At 37.6% G+C, this 17,143-nt stretch overlaps 1 protein-coding gene across 1 annotated transcript in view; it reads right to left on the reverse strand.

The window, feature by feature from the left end:
• Positions 1-17,143, reverse strand: part of LOC118183009 (uncharacterized) — a 47,362-nt gene that overhangs the window by 9,194 nt on the left and 21,025 nt on the right. Inside the window, exons 2-3 of the mRNA XM_085827146.1 lie at positions 15,941-16,042; positions 4,845-4,943 (exon numbers count right to left, since the gene is read on the reverse strand). Of these exons, the coding sequence (XP_085683272.1) occupies positions 4,845-4,943; positions 15,941-16,042 (201 nt within the window). The remainder of the gene's footprint in view (positions 1-4,844; positions 4,944-15,940; positions 16,043-17,143) is intronic.

Consider the following 17,143-nt stretch of genomic DNA (forward strand, 5'->3'; position numbering starts at 1 on the left):
TTTAGAAAGCACGCTTTATTTTGTTTATTCATTCCATATATGATTTTTTTTTCCTGCTATACACCAATATGCTATAAGACGTGTGCTAGTTGCATGGTGGGACAAACGGTATCCCACCTTGCCCCGTAAAAAATAAAAGCGCAGAATTTTTTTCTAGCCTTAAAGGCACTTAAGTAAGTCCATCTGACTTATTCTAAGGCATTTTTTTAAAGATTAAAATATATTTTAAATATGCGTGTCGCAAAGGGATACAATGCGGAGAACTGCTGCTGCTAACTGGAGAGTCTTCTCACAAATGCTCAAAATATGGTATGTTACAGTCGCTGAGCGCATAGCTCTTCATGGCGTTTCCATATGGGGCGTCAATGTGATGCATGGCTGCTTTAACATGCAACATGCATTGAACTCCGCGCAAAGACCATTTCTTCTGGGCATCTGCAGAAGATTCCGTACTTATCCTACTACTGCATTAAATTATTGGCTGGGCTTCCGCCCCTGCACTTGATAGAACAGAGCGAGAGTGTTGTGGTGAGAGTGATGAGACTAAAACAAGACGTTACTATTTGGAGTAAGACTTATGCATCGTCGGACTACGAGAATCACATTGCCCACTCTCCATGCCATCCTGCAAACTTCGATATAGAAGAAAACTGTAATCCTACAAGTGCATTAAAATCCTCAGCCGTATATACTGATGGCTCCAAAGGAGAACTCGGGACTGGCAGTGCCTGGTGTGCAATGGAGGGTGACCACATAATCCATTCCTGGGCTAAGAAGCTTCATCCCAGTAACTCGGTGTTTCAGGCAGAACTTAACAGCCGTAAAGACAGCTCTGGACTTTACTGCTAACGATGGCAGGTTCAAAGTAATTTACACAGACTCAATGTCAAGCTTTCAGGCCATCCAGGGCGGCCGCAGTAGACATCCCATTGTCAGAGACATACAAAAACTATTAATTTCGAAACCTGCAAGTCTGAGGCCCCAGCTACAGTGGGTTCCAGCCCATATGGGGATTAAAGGAAATGAAGCAGCGGATACGATTGTGAAAAGTACAGCCAATGAACCACACGTGATTAGTATTGGTGTGCCCCTTCCGCACTTGTATCTGAAAACTACTCTCAAATGTGAACTATGAAGCAGTGGCAAAACTACTGGGAAAAAAGTACCACAGGCAGAAGACTGTATAATTTCCAACCAAAAGTTAACCACAATTTAAATAGCAGTTCTTCGCACCTAACACAGTATTTGACAGGGCATGTCCCCTATATGTCCTATCTTCACAGATTTCGTCTAAGAGACAGTGACCAATGTATTTGTGGCAGTACTGGTGACCTAGATCACTGTCTGTTTGACTGCTCGCACACAGGGAATTCACATTTAAAAAGACCAACTGCAATCAATATGCCAGCATGGTTCAAGAACACAATTAATAATAAATATGCACTCAGCCGCATTAGAGACTGCACTACCATTGCTAAAAGCATTGCTGACAACCTGGAGTGACTACTTTCCTTGGACACCGTGCCGTCAGCAGCCTGCTCTGTACATATACTAATTTACTTAATGTCTTGTGTTTTTTTTTGCTGTTTTTAATTATAATTAATATTATGATTAATCCAGAACTCATTTAATGTATTCCACAATTTGTAATGCATTTGGTCATCTTTACATCTGCACCTGATTTTATAGCACATCCTTAATATAACTGTATGCCTAACATGTATGATAATAGTGAAAAGTGTTCCGCTTAGTCTCAGCAGTCCCCACCAGGCACCTTCTTTCCATGTTCTGGTACTTACTTCAATGTTCCTCGTTTCATGGCTAATCTCCGGAGGACACGGAACTAAGCTCTTTATTTATGTTTATTCATGTATTTATTTTTAATTCCATCGACGGGATCCAACAGGCTGAAAAGCACCTAACCCAGTGGGCCAGCTGTTCCGTCGATGGTGAAAAGAAAGAAAGTAGCGACACATTCAAGATGAATTTTATACATTTTTCTTTTGGAACACAGCCCACTTAAATTTGCCATTTCTCGCCTTGATCATCGAAAATAAAAATGTCAGTGAAGACCAATGTTGTTCCAGTGGAGATGTTCGTTTTCTTCATGCGGCTGCTTTCCCAACTACGGTTGGCCTGATTCTTCATTCTGTCTAATCATGAAGACTGCGGGGAGGAATTTTCCTGAGAGAATCACCTCAACTTATTAATCTCCACCGTTAAGTTACATCAACTACCCATCTGATAATTGTTCTCCACGTTTTCCTACTTGGATCTCTGAGGGCTGCGACCGTGGTTTTCACCATCAATCTCAGTCGGCTTTTGATGAAGTAATTTTTGACTTTCCGTAGGTGCAAAATAAGTTAAAATTTTATTTTTGTTTGGTTTAAAAATTATTCAGGAAGCTTTCAGCCATATTAAAATGAAAAATTCATTCTTTACTAAATTAAGAGAAGTTTAGGATTTAGCCTACTTAATTTTGTTCAGTGTTGAGTAAATTGCTTTTCTATCCAGTATCTATGGCGTTCTCTCCATGTTAATGATAAGATATTTAGGGAAAATTTTGTTCAGTGTTGAGTAAATTGCTTTTCTATCCAGTATCTATGGCGTTCTCTCCATGTTAATGATAAGATATTTAGGGAAAATTTTGTTCAGTGTTGAGTAAATTGCTTTTCTATCCAGTATCTATGGCGTTCTCTCCATGTTAATGATAAGATATTTAGGGAAAATTTTGTTCAGTGTTGAGTAAATTGCTTTTCTATCCAGTATCTATGGCGTTCTCTCCATGTTAATGATAAGATATTTAGGGAAAATTTTAGGTTGTCTAAGTAGTAGAATTAAAATCTAGATAATGTTCTGAGATAGATGTTTTCTGCTCCCTTTTGCTATGAAGTAAAGTTTTAAGGAAAAAAATAATTTGTACAATAGAAAATTTATACATCATATACCTTCCGGTTAACGTATAATTAATAGCAACTGGGAAACTTTGTTAGAATGATTTCTCTGCTCATTAAATTCTGTACTCAAATTTTCATCCGGTTTTTCTTAGCAGTATTATGCTATTAGAAAATTGTGTTATGATTATTTAATTGCTTCAAAATCTGAAAGTATTCATAAATATCCTGTGTTAATATAATTATTCATCATTAAATGGTTACACTGTCTGTTAATGAAGTTGTTTAACTGGTTTTATCTCCCCGGGGAGATTTCTTATTTAACTAAATATAACAGCCATAGTATGCTCCAAGATATTTAACCTATTTGATGAAATATTTACTACTCTGGTAAAATAAAATAAAATAAATAATTTTTTATTGGATGAATTTAGTGTTGTATTTTATTTCTCATACTATGTATTATTACACCTACAACACCAGTTCATATTTTCATTCGAAACAAGGGTTGTTCGAAATTTTTAACACAACACAATGCAAAAATTTTAGTTAGGTTAGGTTTATAGGAAAATTTAATTTAGTGTTGTGGTGACCTTTCCAAAAGGCACCCTAACATTTGGGGCCATGAAAAGGCACCATAACAATAGCAGTTATATAAAGTTGGAAAAAACAAGTTAAAATTCCTAATATATTGAACAATATAGCGTTAAGAAAAAGTGCTGAACTCCGTTTAAAATTAAGTAATGTAACAAATAAACATTTTGTATGGGAACGATTGCGTTCGTATAACATAACATGTAATTTATAATTCAGAGTATGTTGAAAATTATAAAAAAAAATAATCAAGAAAATTTAAATGAGAATACTATAGATTAGAAAACTTCAGTATTAAAAAATATGGCAGCAAACAAATATGCTATTATGAACAGAAAATATAGGAAATAACTTAAAAGTTCATGGAAAACTAGAAAGGATAAAAGTATCAAAATAAAATGAAGTAGAATAATAAATAAAAACAAATCTTGTAGTTTCATTTCATGACAGAATGAATTGTTATTAGATGGAAATACTTTTTATATTTTTTCTCTCATATTGTTTCCAGAGACCCGCATTAAATTGTTTTAACGACAGACTTAAAAATACATTTCTAAAATATACAATTCACTTTTTCGTCAGCAGAGCATAACATTAAAAGAAGACGCAGAAAATATTCACTTGACCCCTTGCTAATTTTGAAAAACTAAATTTAAATGAAAACTCTTAGGAACAGGATGTCTATAACTCAACCAGCAACCTAAAACAACTCAACTCTACTCGTGACGTCATTGGCTACACTTCCTGGTGTTATGTCATCGATGATGCTGCAAGCTGCACCTACGATGTCATTGACCACGCCCTCTGACCCACTGACCCTCTGGCACAGAACTCTCATTTTATAGTTACTTATATAAGAATGGCAGCGTTAATTTGCAATTTAGTTTAAGCTGCTCAGTTGATATCAGAAACAACTAATGCGCTCAGCGTTCTCAAATTTTCTTTATTGAGCGAACATTGCAGTTGTGCATAGAATTCTGATTACAGACATTGCGAATTTTTGACCGCAGTGGACTGATGCATATATTTTTGTACGGCCACGGCATTATAAATTGATTATGTTAAAAACTTTAAGTGTACTTCAGACATAGTATTAAGCAAACGAATATTTTCAAGTAACTTTGAGCTTTATTTTTACACTATAAATGGCTAGAGCCCTCCATTTGGGGGAGGGGAATATTTTTACATTATAGTAGAGAGAACGTAATTTCGTGAAGAAAACTCATTCCTTTTTGAATAAGGTAACTTTACTTAGCTTAGTATTCTTACGAAATCAAATTAATATTTCTTTTCAGCGAGTACTTCTTTACTGCTGTAACCAAACTTTTAGGAATTGAGTAAAAGACGCTTTTTTACCTGTACAAATACCGTCTTTTCTTCCATATCCTTCTTTGCAACTGCAAACTTTTACGTAGCGAGAGAAGGTACAGATTGAATTTTTGCCACAGTCGCATTCTGTAAAGGATGAAGAGAATAGCGTAAATAAATGAACCAAAATTAAGTACTAAAGAAAAGCAAAAGTAGAAAGAACTTTTCTTTTATTTCTAATGGCAAATTACAAAGAAAATTGTAGACAGAACAAGCAAAGATGGAAGAGAAGAGGAAAACTAAAATAACATATAGTCGACAGTAAGTTTATAAATCTATTTTGCATTTCACCTCATGATGGTTGCCTAATTTAAAAATTGGGCTTGAGATAATGTTCATTCGATGCAGATGTTTTAAAAAGCAATCATGGCCAGTAAGAAGACGAAAGACAACAACAAATTTCTTTCTGGGCCATAAACAAGTGTTAAAAAGTCTGTTAATCTATACTTTATGACTGTTTGTTTCCAAGAAGCTTCTTTGTAGTAATCTTTTATTACTCTTTTCGCACTTTAAAAAGAGTCGTGGTTGTCAGTTATTTGGAGAATACTGGCTCTTTCTTTGCCAGCAAATCTGCCTTATCATTTCCATCAAGGCCACAGTATAATGGTATTCATTGCATAGAAACTTCTTTGCCCTCCTAAGTTTAGTTGTCTAGAAAAAACTGCTGACATTTTAAGACATCAACAGACATTGGTGATTCAAAAGAAGAAACAGATAGAAGAGCAATATTCGGTCAGAGAGTATGACAACCTTTGAAATATGTTCAATTTGACATTAGGAGTTGGGGAAAGTAGATAGAAAGCTGGCGTAAATTAAAGATTAGCTAAAATTAGCTATGTGTATTGATACAAACTTCTAGTGACAAAATCATAGAAACAAAATACAACACGTCTGAATGCCAACGCAGTGAACTTTTGAATGTGCCTGTAATGTAGTTTTGGGTCAAATCTGAGACCATTTCAGAGTACATTATATCATTGTTCAGATTTTAAATTGAGCTGTATGTCACTATCTCTGTAATTTCATTAATGTTTTAATAATATAACAGAAGAATAATGAAGATTTCCTTTTAATCCCGGAAGCTGAATTAGGGAATGAGAAGAATTAATTGCGATTTGATTACGCTTTATTATGTTCCTGCGCAGAAAATAGCCTAAAGTTGATTTATATTTAAACTGTACTGTACCAGATGTCATCTCTCGATAGAAATCGTATTATTTTTTTTTGCATAATTTAGATGGCATTTCCAACATGTATCTAGTTCCTTTGCGATTTAAACGAGGTTTTCTTAAATTCCTCAAAGGGGCATTAGCTCATAAGAGCTATTAGTCTTGAAATGGAATTTTGCGCCGAATCACTATAAAATGCTGCATCACTTTTCAAAATATTGCCACCAAATACACTCTTTTGAAAAAAAAAAAAAAAAAATCGAAGCACTACGAAGAAAGTGGTTGTTTTTGATGTGTGTGTGTGATTACGGCAGAGCCTCGAGGGATATCTGCCTAAGATGAGTGATGCCTTCGCGGAGGACTTTCTAAAGGAAACTGGCTCGTATACAGGTTATACATAGGGAAAACCACAAGAAAAGCCATGCAGCCAGCCCGTTCGCGGGATTCGAACCTCGAGCCGAACTACCAGCGTTCACCGACTTTACCGCTCGGCCACTGGTGGGCCGCGGTTGCTTTTGATGAAATTGAATATATGTATAGCTCATTCACAGATAATAAAATGATTACAAATCAAGGTCATAGTACTTGTTCACGGAACACTCAGTTTTTATGGTTTTTTGTTGACTGCACTTACATTTACTTGTTTAAGTATTGCTTTTTGTAGCACGAGCGCTAAGCATATAGCACTGTTAAAGTTTTAGTGGTGCGTATCTTTAATATTTATGCATATTCATATTGTGGTTATCATTAGCATTATAATTTGTGATTTTAACTTACACTTTTTAAAGACTTTACATAGCATTATACTTTATTTTCTGTGTATGCACTACATTGTTTATCTTCTGCGAACGAATCTTTTGCATTCAATACTAGTCTCTGATGGCAACCAGAGACGATTCACCCAATTTGCTCTATAAATTGGATCAGCCAGCAGTTATTAGCCAAGAGGACTTCAGACTTCAGAGGATCAGACGCCAACTGTGAAGGTGAATTCCTTAATAGACAAATTTTTGAGACACCTATTAAAGCACCGAGGTAGACGTAAACTTACCTCAGCAGTAATTTCTGTCCTGGCAGATTACTTGGTTGATATTAGGATTGTTTTGACCCACCAAGAGGTCAAAATTGCAGAACTTCATGGTGAGTTAAAGGCATTTAAGGATAAAATTCCAACAAGTGCTCCGTACTGCTCAGCTTCTGCCACTGTTCACCCCATCCCCTCTGTTGTAACAAGACACTGTTCACAGAACAGAGAAACAAGTGAGCCACGAACAGATAGTGGAAGGAGCTTTCCAGACGGGTGTTAACAAACGCGCCCGCAAACAGTAACAAGCTCCCGTTCAGATTACTCTCTCGGAGCACGTACTACTAATTAAAGACAAAGACGATAAGAGCACTCCAGACAGCAGTCGACGTAGTACAGGTAAGATCCACACCATCTCGTGAACTCTTGGTAAGGTGAAGGGAGAAGGCACATCTAGCAAGAGTAAGAGGCTCCATCACTGCGAATTCTCAGTTAAGCAATCTGCAAGTTCGAGAGCCAAGAGTTCCACGCTCCGCTATTGTGTTCGCTACTCCAGAAGACAAAACTAAAGATCTTACAGCATTTCGTGAAGCACTCGGGCGCTTCACAAACGAAGGTATACACCCAGCACGTTCCTTCAAGAGTAAACTGGGTCTCACGAATTGGATCGTAGAGTTTGATGTTCACATTGTAGATAATATCCTTTCCCTCAGAAGTGTTTATCTTGGCCCATGTTCCTGTGCTCTAAAGGAACACCATCACATTACGCGTTGTTTCAAGCGTGGACACCTAGCCAGGTATTGTGGAGAAGAAGTAGTGTGCGGCACGTGTGGGGGCGCCCACCGCCATACAGATTGCAGTGGTGATCTAACAATCTGTGTCAACTGTCAAAGGGCAAAAACGCTTCTCAGCAATTGAATTTAGATGCAAAACACATGGCAAGTGACACACAATGTTCCATCTAGAAGCAGCATAGGGATCGTCTGATGCGTCGCAATCAGGTGAACAATTAACTTCTCTATTCGCTAACGATTCGCAAGGTATGATATTCGCCCAACGCAATCTGCAAAAGGCGCGAGCAGCCACATTAAATTTTGCTGATCTATTGGTAATATTTAAGATCACAGTCTTATTTATACAGGAGTTTTATACTAGAGGTGAATACATTACCAGGTCTGCCAAAACAGCTAAAATCTACTTGTCAACTTTATAACTCGCAGGTCTGATCTTTCATGGTCCATTGTCACCAGTTCTAATCCGACAAACTGGACATACAGTTACAATCCTTTTAGAACTACACACTTCCTCGATAGCCCCACGAGCGTCTATATGCCTTCCAGTGGTTCTATGGATGATTTTATGCAGGAACTGAATCCAGATTTTCTTGCCACATATCCGTTTTACATCATAGCAGAGGATTTTAATGCCTCGTGTCCTCTTTGGGGAGCACGGGGAGAAAATGAGAGAGGCCAAATGTTCTACACCTTATCTCGGAAAGTCGGTTAGTAGTGATCAACTCTGAGAAGTCCCCTCCCACTTTCCGTACCACTAGGGTGGAGGGATGGCCGAATCTGATTTAGCTTCATCCCCACTAGCACACCTTATCAGCAAGCGGAGAGTCAGTGATACACCGACGTTCAGTGATCACAGGCTCATTATCTTTGAAGTGCAATTGCCGGGCATATATTATACACAGTACCGCTTAAAGGCGAAATATGGCGGAATTTCCAAGTTCCTGCAACAGTGCAGGCTGATTGTACCCCAGTACCTCACAGGATTAAACAACTGTGCAACTGGTCACGATTTGGACAGGATCTACGATAAATTAATACATGATCTAATGGCAGTTGATCGGATGTCGTACAAAATGAAGAGATTGAAAATACCTGACTCTCTATCCTGGTGGAACGGCAAACTTACAGGGCTTTACGCAGAAGAGCGTAGGCGGAAATAGACTCTGCTGCCAGGCAAAGTAAAATGCAGCTTTACATAATGGAACACGCAAGTTACAAAAAACTAATCATTCATAGCGAACTCGAAACGTGACAAAACCATTGCAGCAGAGTCATAGAGCATTATGGTAAGGTACATAAAGTAGCCTGTGCGAAAGTATTTCGTCCACTACAGTTAGCAGCTTCGCAACTTGGAACCACTAGCGAAGAAATTTTGGGCAACATACTTGAAGTTATCTTTCGCAATGATGCAAAGGAGACAGACTCAGCACGACAGGCGGACATCAGGGAACACTATGATAACTGTAATTGGACTACCACCGAAAGTGACTCGAAGCTGTGAACACCAAAAGAATTGCACAGAATAGTCAAGGCCTTAGTCAATAACAAGGCACTGGGCCCAGATAGCTTTGATGACATCTTAATCAAGGTTGTGCATCAATCATGCCCAAAACTGTTGGTTAAATTATGCGGCACATGTTGGAGACTGAGTCATTTCCCAACAACAACTAGCCGAGTTAGTTCTCATTCTGAAGGTCGGGAGGAGCTCCGATGATCCAAGATCCTACAGGCCTGTCATTCTGCTACCAGCCATTAGTAAAGTAATTGAACGAGTAATACTGAGAAGACTCAATCGTTTCTTAAGCAAAAGAAGTATAATACACCAAGCTCAGTTTGGTTTTAAACAGGGTATTTCAACAGAGCATGCTTTGACCACTCTGTTGGACACAATTAAGGAAAACCAAAATAACGATCTGCACGCAGCAGTCGTGTCGGTCGACATCCAAGGGGCATTCGATTCACTCTGGTGGCCAGATGTGATCGAATGTCTAGTGCCTGATTGAAGTCCTCAGCATTCTTCGCAGCTATTTGTCTGATCGGCAAATACAGATAACAATGCCAAATGGTCAACGTTAACGACGATTGGTGCGTGGCTGTCCCCAGGGCTCATGCCTGGGCCCAGTCTTATGAAGCCTGGTTTCCAACATGATATTTGATCTTTACGATGGTGATGAGACTGTCAAAGTCCAGGTATTTGCCAACGACTTTCTGCTTTTGGTCACTGGAAGACACAGGCTGCAGGAGAATGTACAGCAGGCACCGAACCTCTTTGCACAATGGGCAGCCGATCACAAATTGGAAATTTCAGCGTCCGAAACTAACATTTTACTCATAGGGTCTAAAGGTCCACTATGGCGGATTCCAACTATCAGATTATTAGGTCATCCAGTCAGGACTGTTTCCCAGTCCAGATGGAAGTGTCGTCATAGACAATCGCTTGCTCTGGCTTCTACATTTGCATAATATATAAAAAGTAGTATCTGTCACGAATAACATGAGACGAATTACTGGCATGTATTGGGCAATTAGACCAGACATGTCGAAGATCTGGTATCGCACAATAACAGAGAGAGTGATTTTGTACGGGTCTTCAGTATGGGGTAGTCATCTCAATGGACACCTAAAGAGAAAACTCAATTCTATTCAGCGTCTCCAACTCCTCATGATTACTAAAACTTATAGGACCACCTCGACAGATTCAATGCAGGTGCTCGCTGGGTTACCACCATTGGATCTTGTCGTGGAGAGGTAGGCTGGAGAAGCACGGATCCTACGCATAAAGGAAGATTTTATCTTTTATCATTATCGCGCTCGTGATTACGAGGATCATTCCCCTCGTTCCCTAGAACATCCGGCAGACATAAATTATGACGACAAAGTCACCATACTGCCCTTAATTCCGGCTAGGCATGAAATTTGTCTTTATACGGATGGTTCCAAAACGGAGCTTGGCACAGGCAGCGGATTCTGCGTCATGCGAGGCAATGCTATCAGCTACACCTGGTCACAGAGGCTGTCAGATTACAATAGTGTATTTCAGGCGGAACTTGTAGCAATTAAGGCTGCATTAGATTATATTAAGCAATATCTAAACCAGTCAGAATACTGAGTGATCCAGCATCGAGCCTACTAGCCATTAAAGAACTCAGCAGCAAAGCGGATTCTGTCCACATTATTAGGAATACTCTACTTCAGATCCCCGAGTCCCAACTACCGTACCTGAGCTGGGTTCCAGCGCATGTAGCCATTGCTGGAAACTAGGATGCCAACAGGCTTGCTAAGCTAGCAGCTAACGACTTGAATGGGCCTGAAACACCTCTAAAAGCATCAGTTTCCTATTTAAAAAAGATTACCGAATTCAAAATGTTAGAAATTTGGCAATAGAGATGGAACAACTCCACCACAGGCCGCAGAGCCTTTCGTTTCTTCCCCAAAGTTGGTCTGAATCTGGTCACCAGTAGTATCATCTTACACACTTCTTTACTGGACACGGACCATTTCCAAGCTACTTACGGCGCTTCAGATTAGCTACTTCAGGCAGTTGTAAATGTGGAACACTAGGTGATCCGGATCACTTTGCTTTTGAACTCCCTTTCACGACACGATTTCATTTAAAAAACCCACTGAAGCACACTGGTCCGGGTGGTCAGCCATCCTCAAGAGAAGTAAGCTCGCATTTAATCAGATTCATCGAGTAATGGACATTTGGTGCTCGTGAATTTTGCTCGTGAATTTTGAATTTTGGCTCGTGAACATTTGGTAGATTGGATGGAATGAAATCCGCTGCGGATATTAGGGATATTTCTCAATTTGCTGCGTTTTAGAAAATGAGGACGCCTACATTTAAGCTTGCGATATTAAAATAAGAAAAGGTTTTCTCAAGTTTAGAAAAATACTCAGGGCTTATTATCCATGTACAGAATGTGAAATAAGTGAAATTTTATGCTATTCTGGTTATATATAATTTGCAAATAAAACTGTGAATATAATTGTATTAAATGCATTCAAAAAATCTCGAATGGTATTTTAATTTTTAGCTGTTAAGTATATATTCTATATCGGAGCCTGTTGTTGTCAGCTGCGAAAAGTAAGAATTTTTGCTCACAACAGGATTCTTCGAATTTAATAGACAAGTCAACGATGCATAACCTATACGGAGCAAGAAGTTTATGCGGTAGAGGAAATGGTTGAAATGTGCTACGGATTCAACTACGGCGAGCAACCCTTTTCTGGTGGAACAGTAATGCTTCCCTTGTTCAGATAGGTATCTGCTCCAGTATGCTGGGACTCGTTCTTGACCATTTGTTTCTTGTGACAAAACCACATCGATACTCTCATTGCTCGCACACGTGTTAGGAATAAACGATTTGTCGAGCTGAAAATACGTGAGAATTGTCGTAGATGTTAAAGCTTCCTTCATTTTGTAAAATTCAGCCTCACATTCCTTTGTTCGCAAGAATTTGTGTTTGCTCTCCGTCAGCTTGTGAAGGGGGTCTTGCGATGGAAGAGAAGTTCTTCACAAATCTCTTAAAGTAGGTTTCAGGAAACGTCTCAGCTGATAAACCTTTTGAGAGTGTCTCCAGTCTTTAACATCTGACACTTTTTCTGTATCCGTGCATGCACCTTTATCAGCGATGACATGTCCGATGTAAGTCACTTTCTGTCTCAACAATTTACATTTGGAAGGCCTTAACTTTAGCTTAACTTATTTCAGTTTCTGAAGGACCTTCCTAATGTATTTCGAATGTTCTTCAAAAGATCTCCCGACGATGATGCTATCATCGAAGTATATGAGAGAGGCTTCGTAGATAGCACCTCTCAACACTATCTCCGTGAAGCGTTCGAATGTTGCCGGCGCATTACATAATCGAAACGGCATTAAGTTTCACTTCGAAAGTCTTTGTGTGATAGTAAATTCCGTCTTTTCTTGGTTATCCGTGTGTACATCTACCTGCCAATACCCATTTTTTAAAAGCCTTGAAAACCACTTGCTTCCAGAAAGACTGTCCAGAATAACGTCAATTCTAGGAAGAGAGTAGTTGTTTTCTTCGTGATCTTGTTCAACTGGTGACAGTTAACACATAGAAGATAAGTGGAAGAAAACATCTTGAAATTCTTGAATGACGCTTGAATTCTTGAATGAATTGAAATTATTGAATTCCTGAGATCTTCTCTCTTCATCACTTAATAGATGTGCATTCTGGAATAACTCTGATGTTAGGCGCTTCGAATACTCTGAAGGTCTACTGGTTGGTTTAACGCAGGTTACTGGATACGTGCTGCAACCACTTCCCCTTTCCTAATAATTTCGCCTTATCAATTACGTTGGAAAATCTCAACGGGATGACGATCCTCGATAGGTCGACAACTGCCAAGGCTACTAGAATTCGTTTCGATCTATTTAAATTCGTAGTATATTCCATTATTCCGTATGTGAAATTTCTATTTTCAGCTGTGGATACAGGTGGTAAAAATTCTATTGTTAGTTGTAGTGTGAAATCTTCTTGAGCTATTATTTGGTGGACGGATTTAACGTCTTTAAATTCGATCAGGATTATGTCCTTAGTGATTGCAGTTCATAATTTTTAAAATTTTGAACATAGTGTTATTCATTATGTCCTTAGTGATTGCAGTTCATAATTTATGAAATTTTAAAGTTTTCCGTAGGTGAACCTGCGGAAGGATCATTACCGATGGTCAGATTCGCCTGGCAAAATACATTGGTTAAACTCGGGAAGGGAGGTTCGCCTTCCTTCTCTGTGCTGCGCGCCGTTGAGCGGCGTGGAAGCACAGAAAAACTTTGAATTGAAAATTTTTGAAATCGCATGTGATCTCGTACCTACATCGAGGTGTCTAGTATTATATTTCTCGGTCGCATCATGACGACAAGAGGGAGGTGTCGGACTTTTGGGTCCGATGCTAGGTTTAATGAGTACCGCCGTATCTCGAGTGCCATCGATGAAGTATAGCAGCAAAAGGATTTCCCTTCTCTCTGTCGGGCAGTCCGAAAGGGCGACATGGAATAGCTTTTCGTCATCCGTGGCGTTATCTTATAGCGTTTCCGCGGGCTTCTGTTGGCGAGATGTTAAGTATAGTCGTTTAAATTACTTAACTGAAGGCTGCTGTAGTCTTTTAAATACACTTCTCGCCAAAGCGCAGCTTCAACGCGCCAGATACAGCTTTAAAATATAGCCTGTGGTTCTCGTAAGAAAGCGTGGGTTCGAAACCCACTCCAGACACAAATATTGATGCGTGCGTACGGGTTTGTGAGAGAGTGGACGAACACAAAACCGATGATAGCTTGATAAATGGAAAAAAAAAAAAAAAAAAAAAAAAAAAAAAAAAAAAAAAAAAACCCACTTTACAGTTCTGGAACATTCTACGTAAGCAATCATACAGTTCCCCTCAATATCACACAGCACTATCAGTAATTACACTCCAAACTACTAAGAACGTTAAACACAACGCAATGAGAAGAGTATCTAAAAGGCGAAGCTATCACGGATGTCTCAATACTCCTAACTAACGAATGAGAAATAATGCTTTTTTCCGGCTTTTATTGTTTTCTCCTGGCTGCTGAGAAATATATAGCTCTCAAAATTACTGGAAAGCCTTTGAAGTTATGCATAAGAGCCGGATACGGTTGCAGTTACATATAGAGATCAATCACATTTATTCAATTACGATACCAACTGTAGGGACCTGAATAATATGTATCTTTGGTGACTTTTTATGATTTCTTGTGAGATTTGGAGACTTAGCTTTGCCGCCCAGTTACAAGTCTACCATCTAAAGCGAATAGTCCCTTGTCACCCACACATTATTAATTCCTCTGATGATCATTCCGTAATTCTTTCAGCAAGGGGGGGGAACTTGTAACTTTTTCTTGGCTTGTTTTCCACAGATTCGCTTACCGCAGGCAACTCGACCTTTGGATCTTTGGAATTAAACTTTTAAGGTTACTGAGAAAAAGAAACCAAGTTGTTTTCGCGAGTACTCTCCAGGTTCATATCATTTCACGTTCAGAAAAGCGAAAGAAGCACGATCAATCACTTCAACTTCTTGAAACGGGCCGCTGTTATAAGGACAGCAGTTCAGCTGGAAACGCTATAGCACAAATTTGTCTTCTGTGTGTCTGTTGATAGATCTCTGTTTGATTTAAGATGCTCTAAGGTTTTGATAAGATGAGAGCATTTATTGCTAGTGATGATACGTAATTGATATTTCATCGGCTATCGGAGCATTTGCTGCAAAAGTAGGTTGTGTTAATGATGTTGATGACCAAGCACTTACAGCAATTCTAAGTATCAACGAATGGCCTTGCCAGCTCGATGACCAGACTTCAAACCCAAAATTCTTGCATAACCGCTTAAGAAGATACGTAATTGCCCTCGCAACATCTCTAAGCTTATCATATGAAGTAAAATAGGTTGTAAGGATTATAATGGGAACAGGAGGTAAGGATTAACCCAAAATATAAGGATTTGCTCTCAAACAAAATTCCTAATTATTTGATTGAGAAAATTGAATAACGAAATTTCTAATAATTTAATTGATTTCTAATAATTTGAATACGAAACACTCCACCGTTTTTGGTGAAATATTTCCGCCAGGAATCGGAAAAATCCTCTGAATTGCCGAAAGAGTTATAAAAAGTGCATTCTCAGCAACTTTTGCGTAAGTATTTGTTGTAAATTCATGTGGTTCTTGAAAATAAAATTTCATAATTTTTCCGAAGTATTATGTGTAATAATACTACACTGCACAGTGCAATAAATTGTTGTATTGCCTACAGTCTGTGCTGAAATAATGCTTATAATTTATTTGTTTTTAAGAGTCTATGATTTAAATCGTGTTTGTTTTTTCCTAAGCTTATAGATTTGAGTTTCTCGACTCCTCATTTAGCTTATGAATTAAAACCTGTTTGTTCTTTATTTTAGGAAGTTAGTGTATAGTTTTAGTTCATATTTCTGTAATTTTATTACATGAATATTGTGACCATTCATTGGAATTATGTAAAAAATGGTAAATATTTAATTCGAAATTTTATGTAATTCAGTTTTGACTGATGAAGTACAATCAAGAAATTACACATACTTTTGCATTCTCCGGGTTTATATAGACCGTATCCTTTTCGGCATTGACAGACTTCATTTCCGCTCCTATCTTTGACACATTTTCCATATTTGCATCTACAAACTGTAAAATAATATAAAAATTATTAGAACGACATATTTAAAAGAAGTTCGACATACTGTGCATAAAATAGGAATTTTTTATGCAAAATATTTGTGATGTTAAAAAATTCACTTATTTCTAGTCTGAAGTTTGCTTTAAGAAGAAAACTTTGATGTAATTGCTTGCAACAATAAATTTGGAAAAAAAAAAAAAAAAATAGAAAGAAAAATATTCAGATATGAAAACTTTCAAAGGTTAACAACTGATCACACATAATTAAAATCAGTGAACAGCGTAGTACATCATAAGTTAGTTATAATTTGGTTTCGTATTATGCATCTATTTTGTCTGTTTGAACATTAAAAAGTTTATATTGAGTTGGCCAATTTATGTTACATTTAAAATAGGACTACAATGTTTTAATCTCTTTCCTATGTCCTTGATGCAAAAGGCGTTTGATTATGGAATCAGTAGCATAAAGTGAAAATGGAAACTGAAGAAAGACATCGGAAAACTGGCACTAGGAAAAATGACAACGGGAAAATATTTATTTTAAATTAAAATGTTTAATTAAAATTTATATTTCTAGCAACTAAGCTTTGGTTTTACTGAAAGTAAGTACAATAAATCGTGTATTTTAAATTAAAATGATAGAGCAAGTCAGTTCAAAAACTTTTTAACATTTCGCATTAAGAAAAATTAAAAAAAAATTTTTTTTATACTTAAATTCATATTAAGGAATATTTGAATTGCACCGTTTTCACAAATGACGTTTTTGTCACATATCGTCCCAGTCACTTACATGCTATTAAGTAGACAATCATCATTGTTATATGCTATTATTAAGTAAACAATCATCATTAATTATATCAAAATTTTAGCATTGATAAAAAAAAGAAAGTTATTTTTTACGTCAAATGAATGTTATATACAGTTTTCATTTCACTGTTTTTTAATTTACTAAATGGTGTCATATTCTCTCTGCACATAGAACTATTTTCATAAATTAATAAATGGGAAAAATATGATCTATCACAAATTTAGAATAATACGCAATGTTTTCAGTAGAAAATATAATAGCAAGAGCAATTGCAGTAGCATTAACTATGTATTAAAATAATA

This window comes from Stegodyphus dumicola, chromosome 11, assembly GCF_044657685.1.
Source record: "Stegodyphus dumicola isolate Sdum_Otavi_A_Nest chromosome 11, ASM4465768v1".
NCBI classification, from domain to species: domain Eukaryota; kingdom Metazoa; phylum Arthropoda; class Arachnida; order Araneae; family Eresidae; genus Stegodyphus; species Stegodyphus dumicola.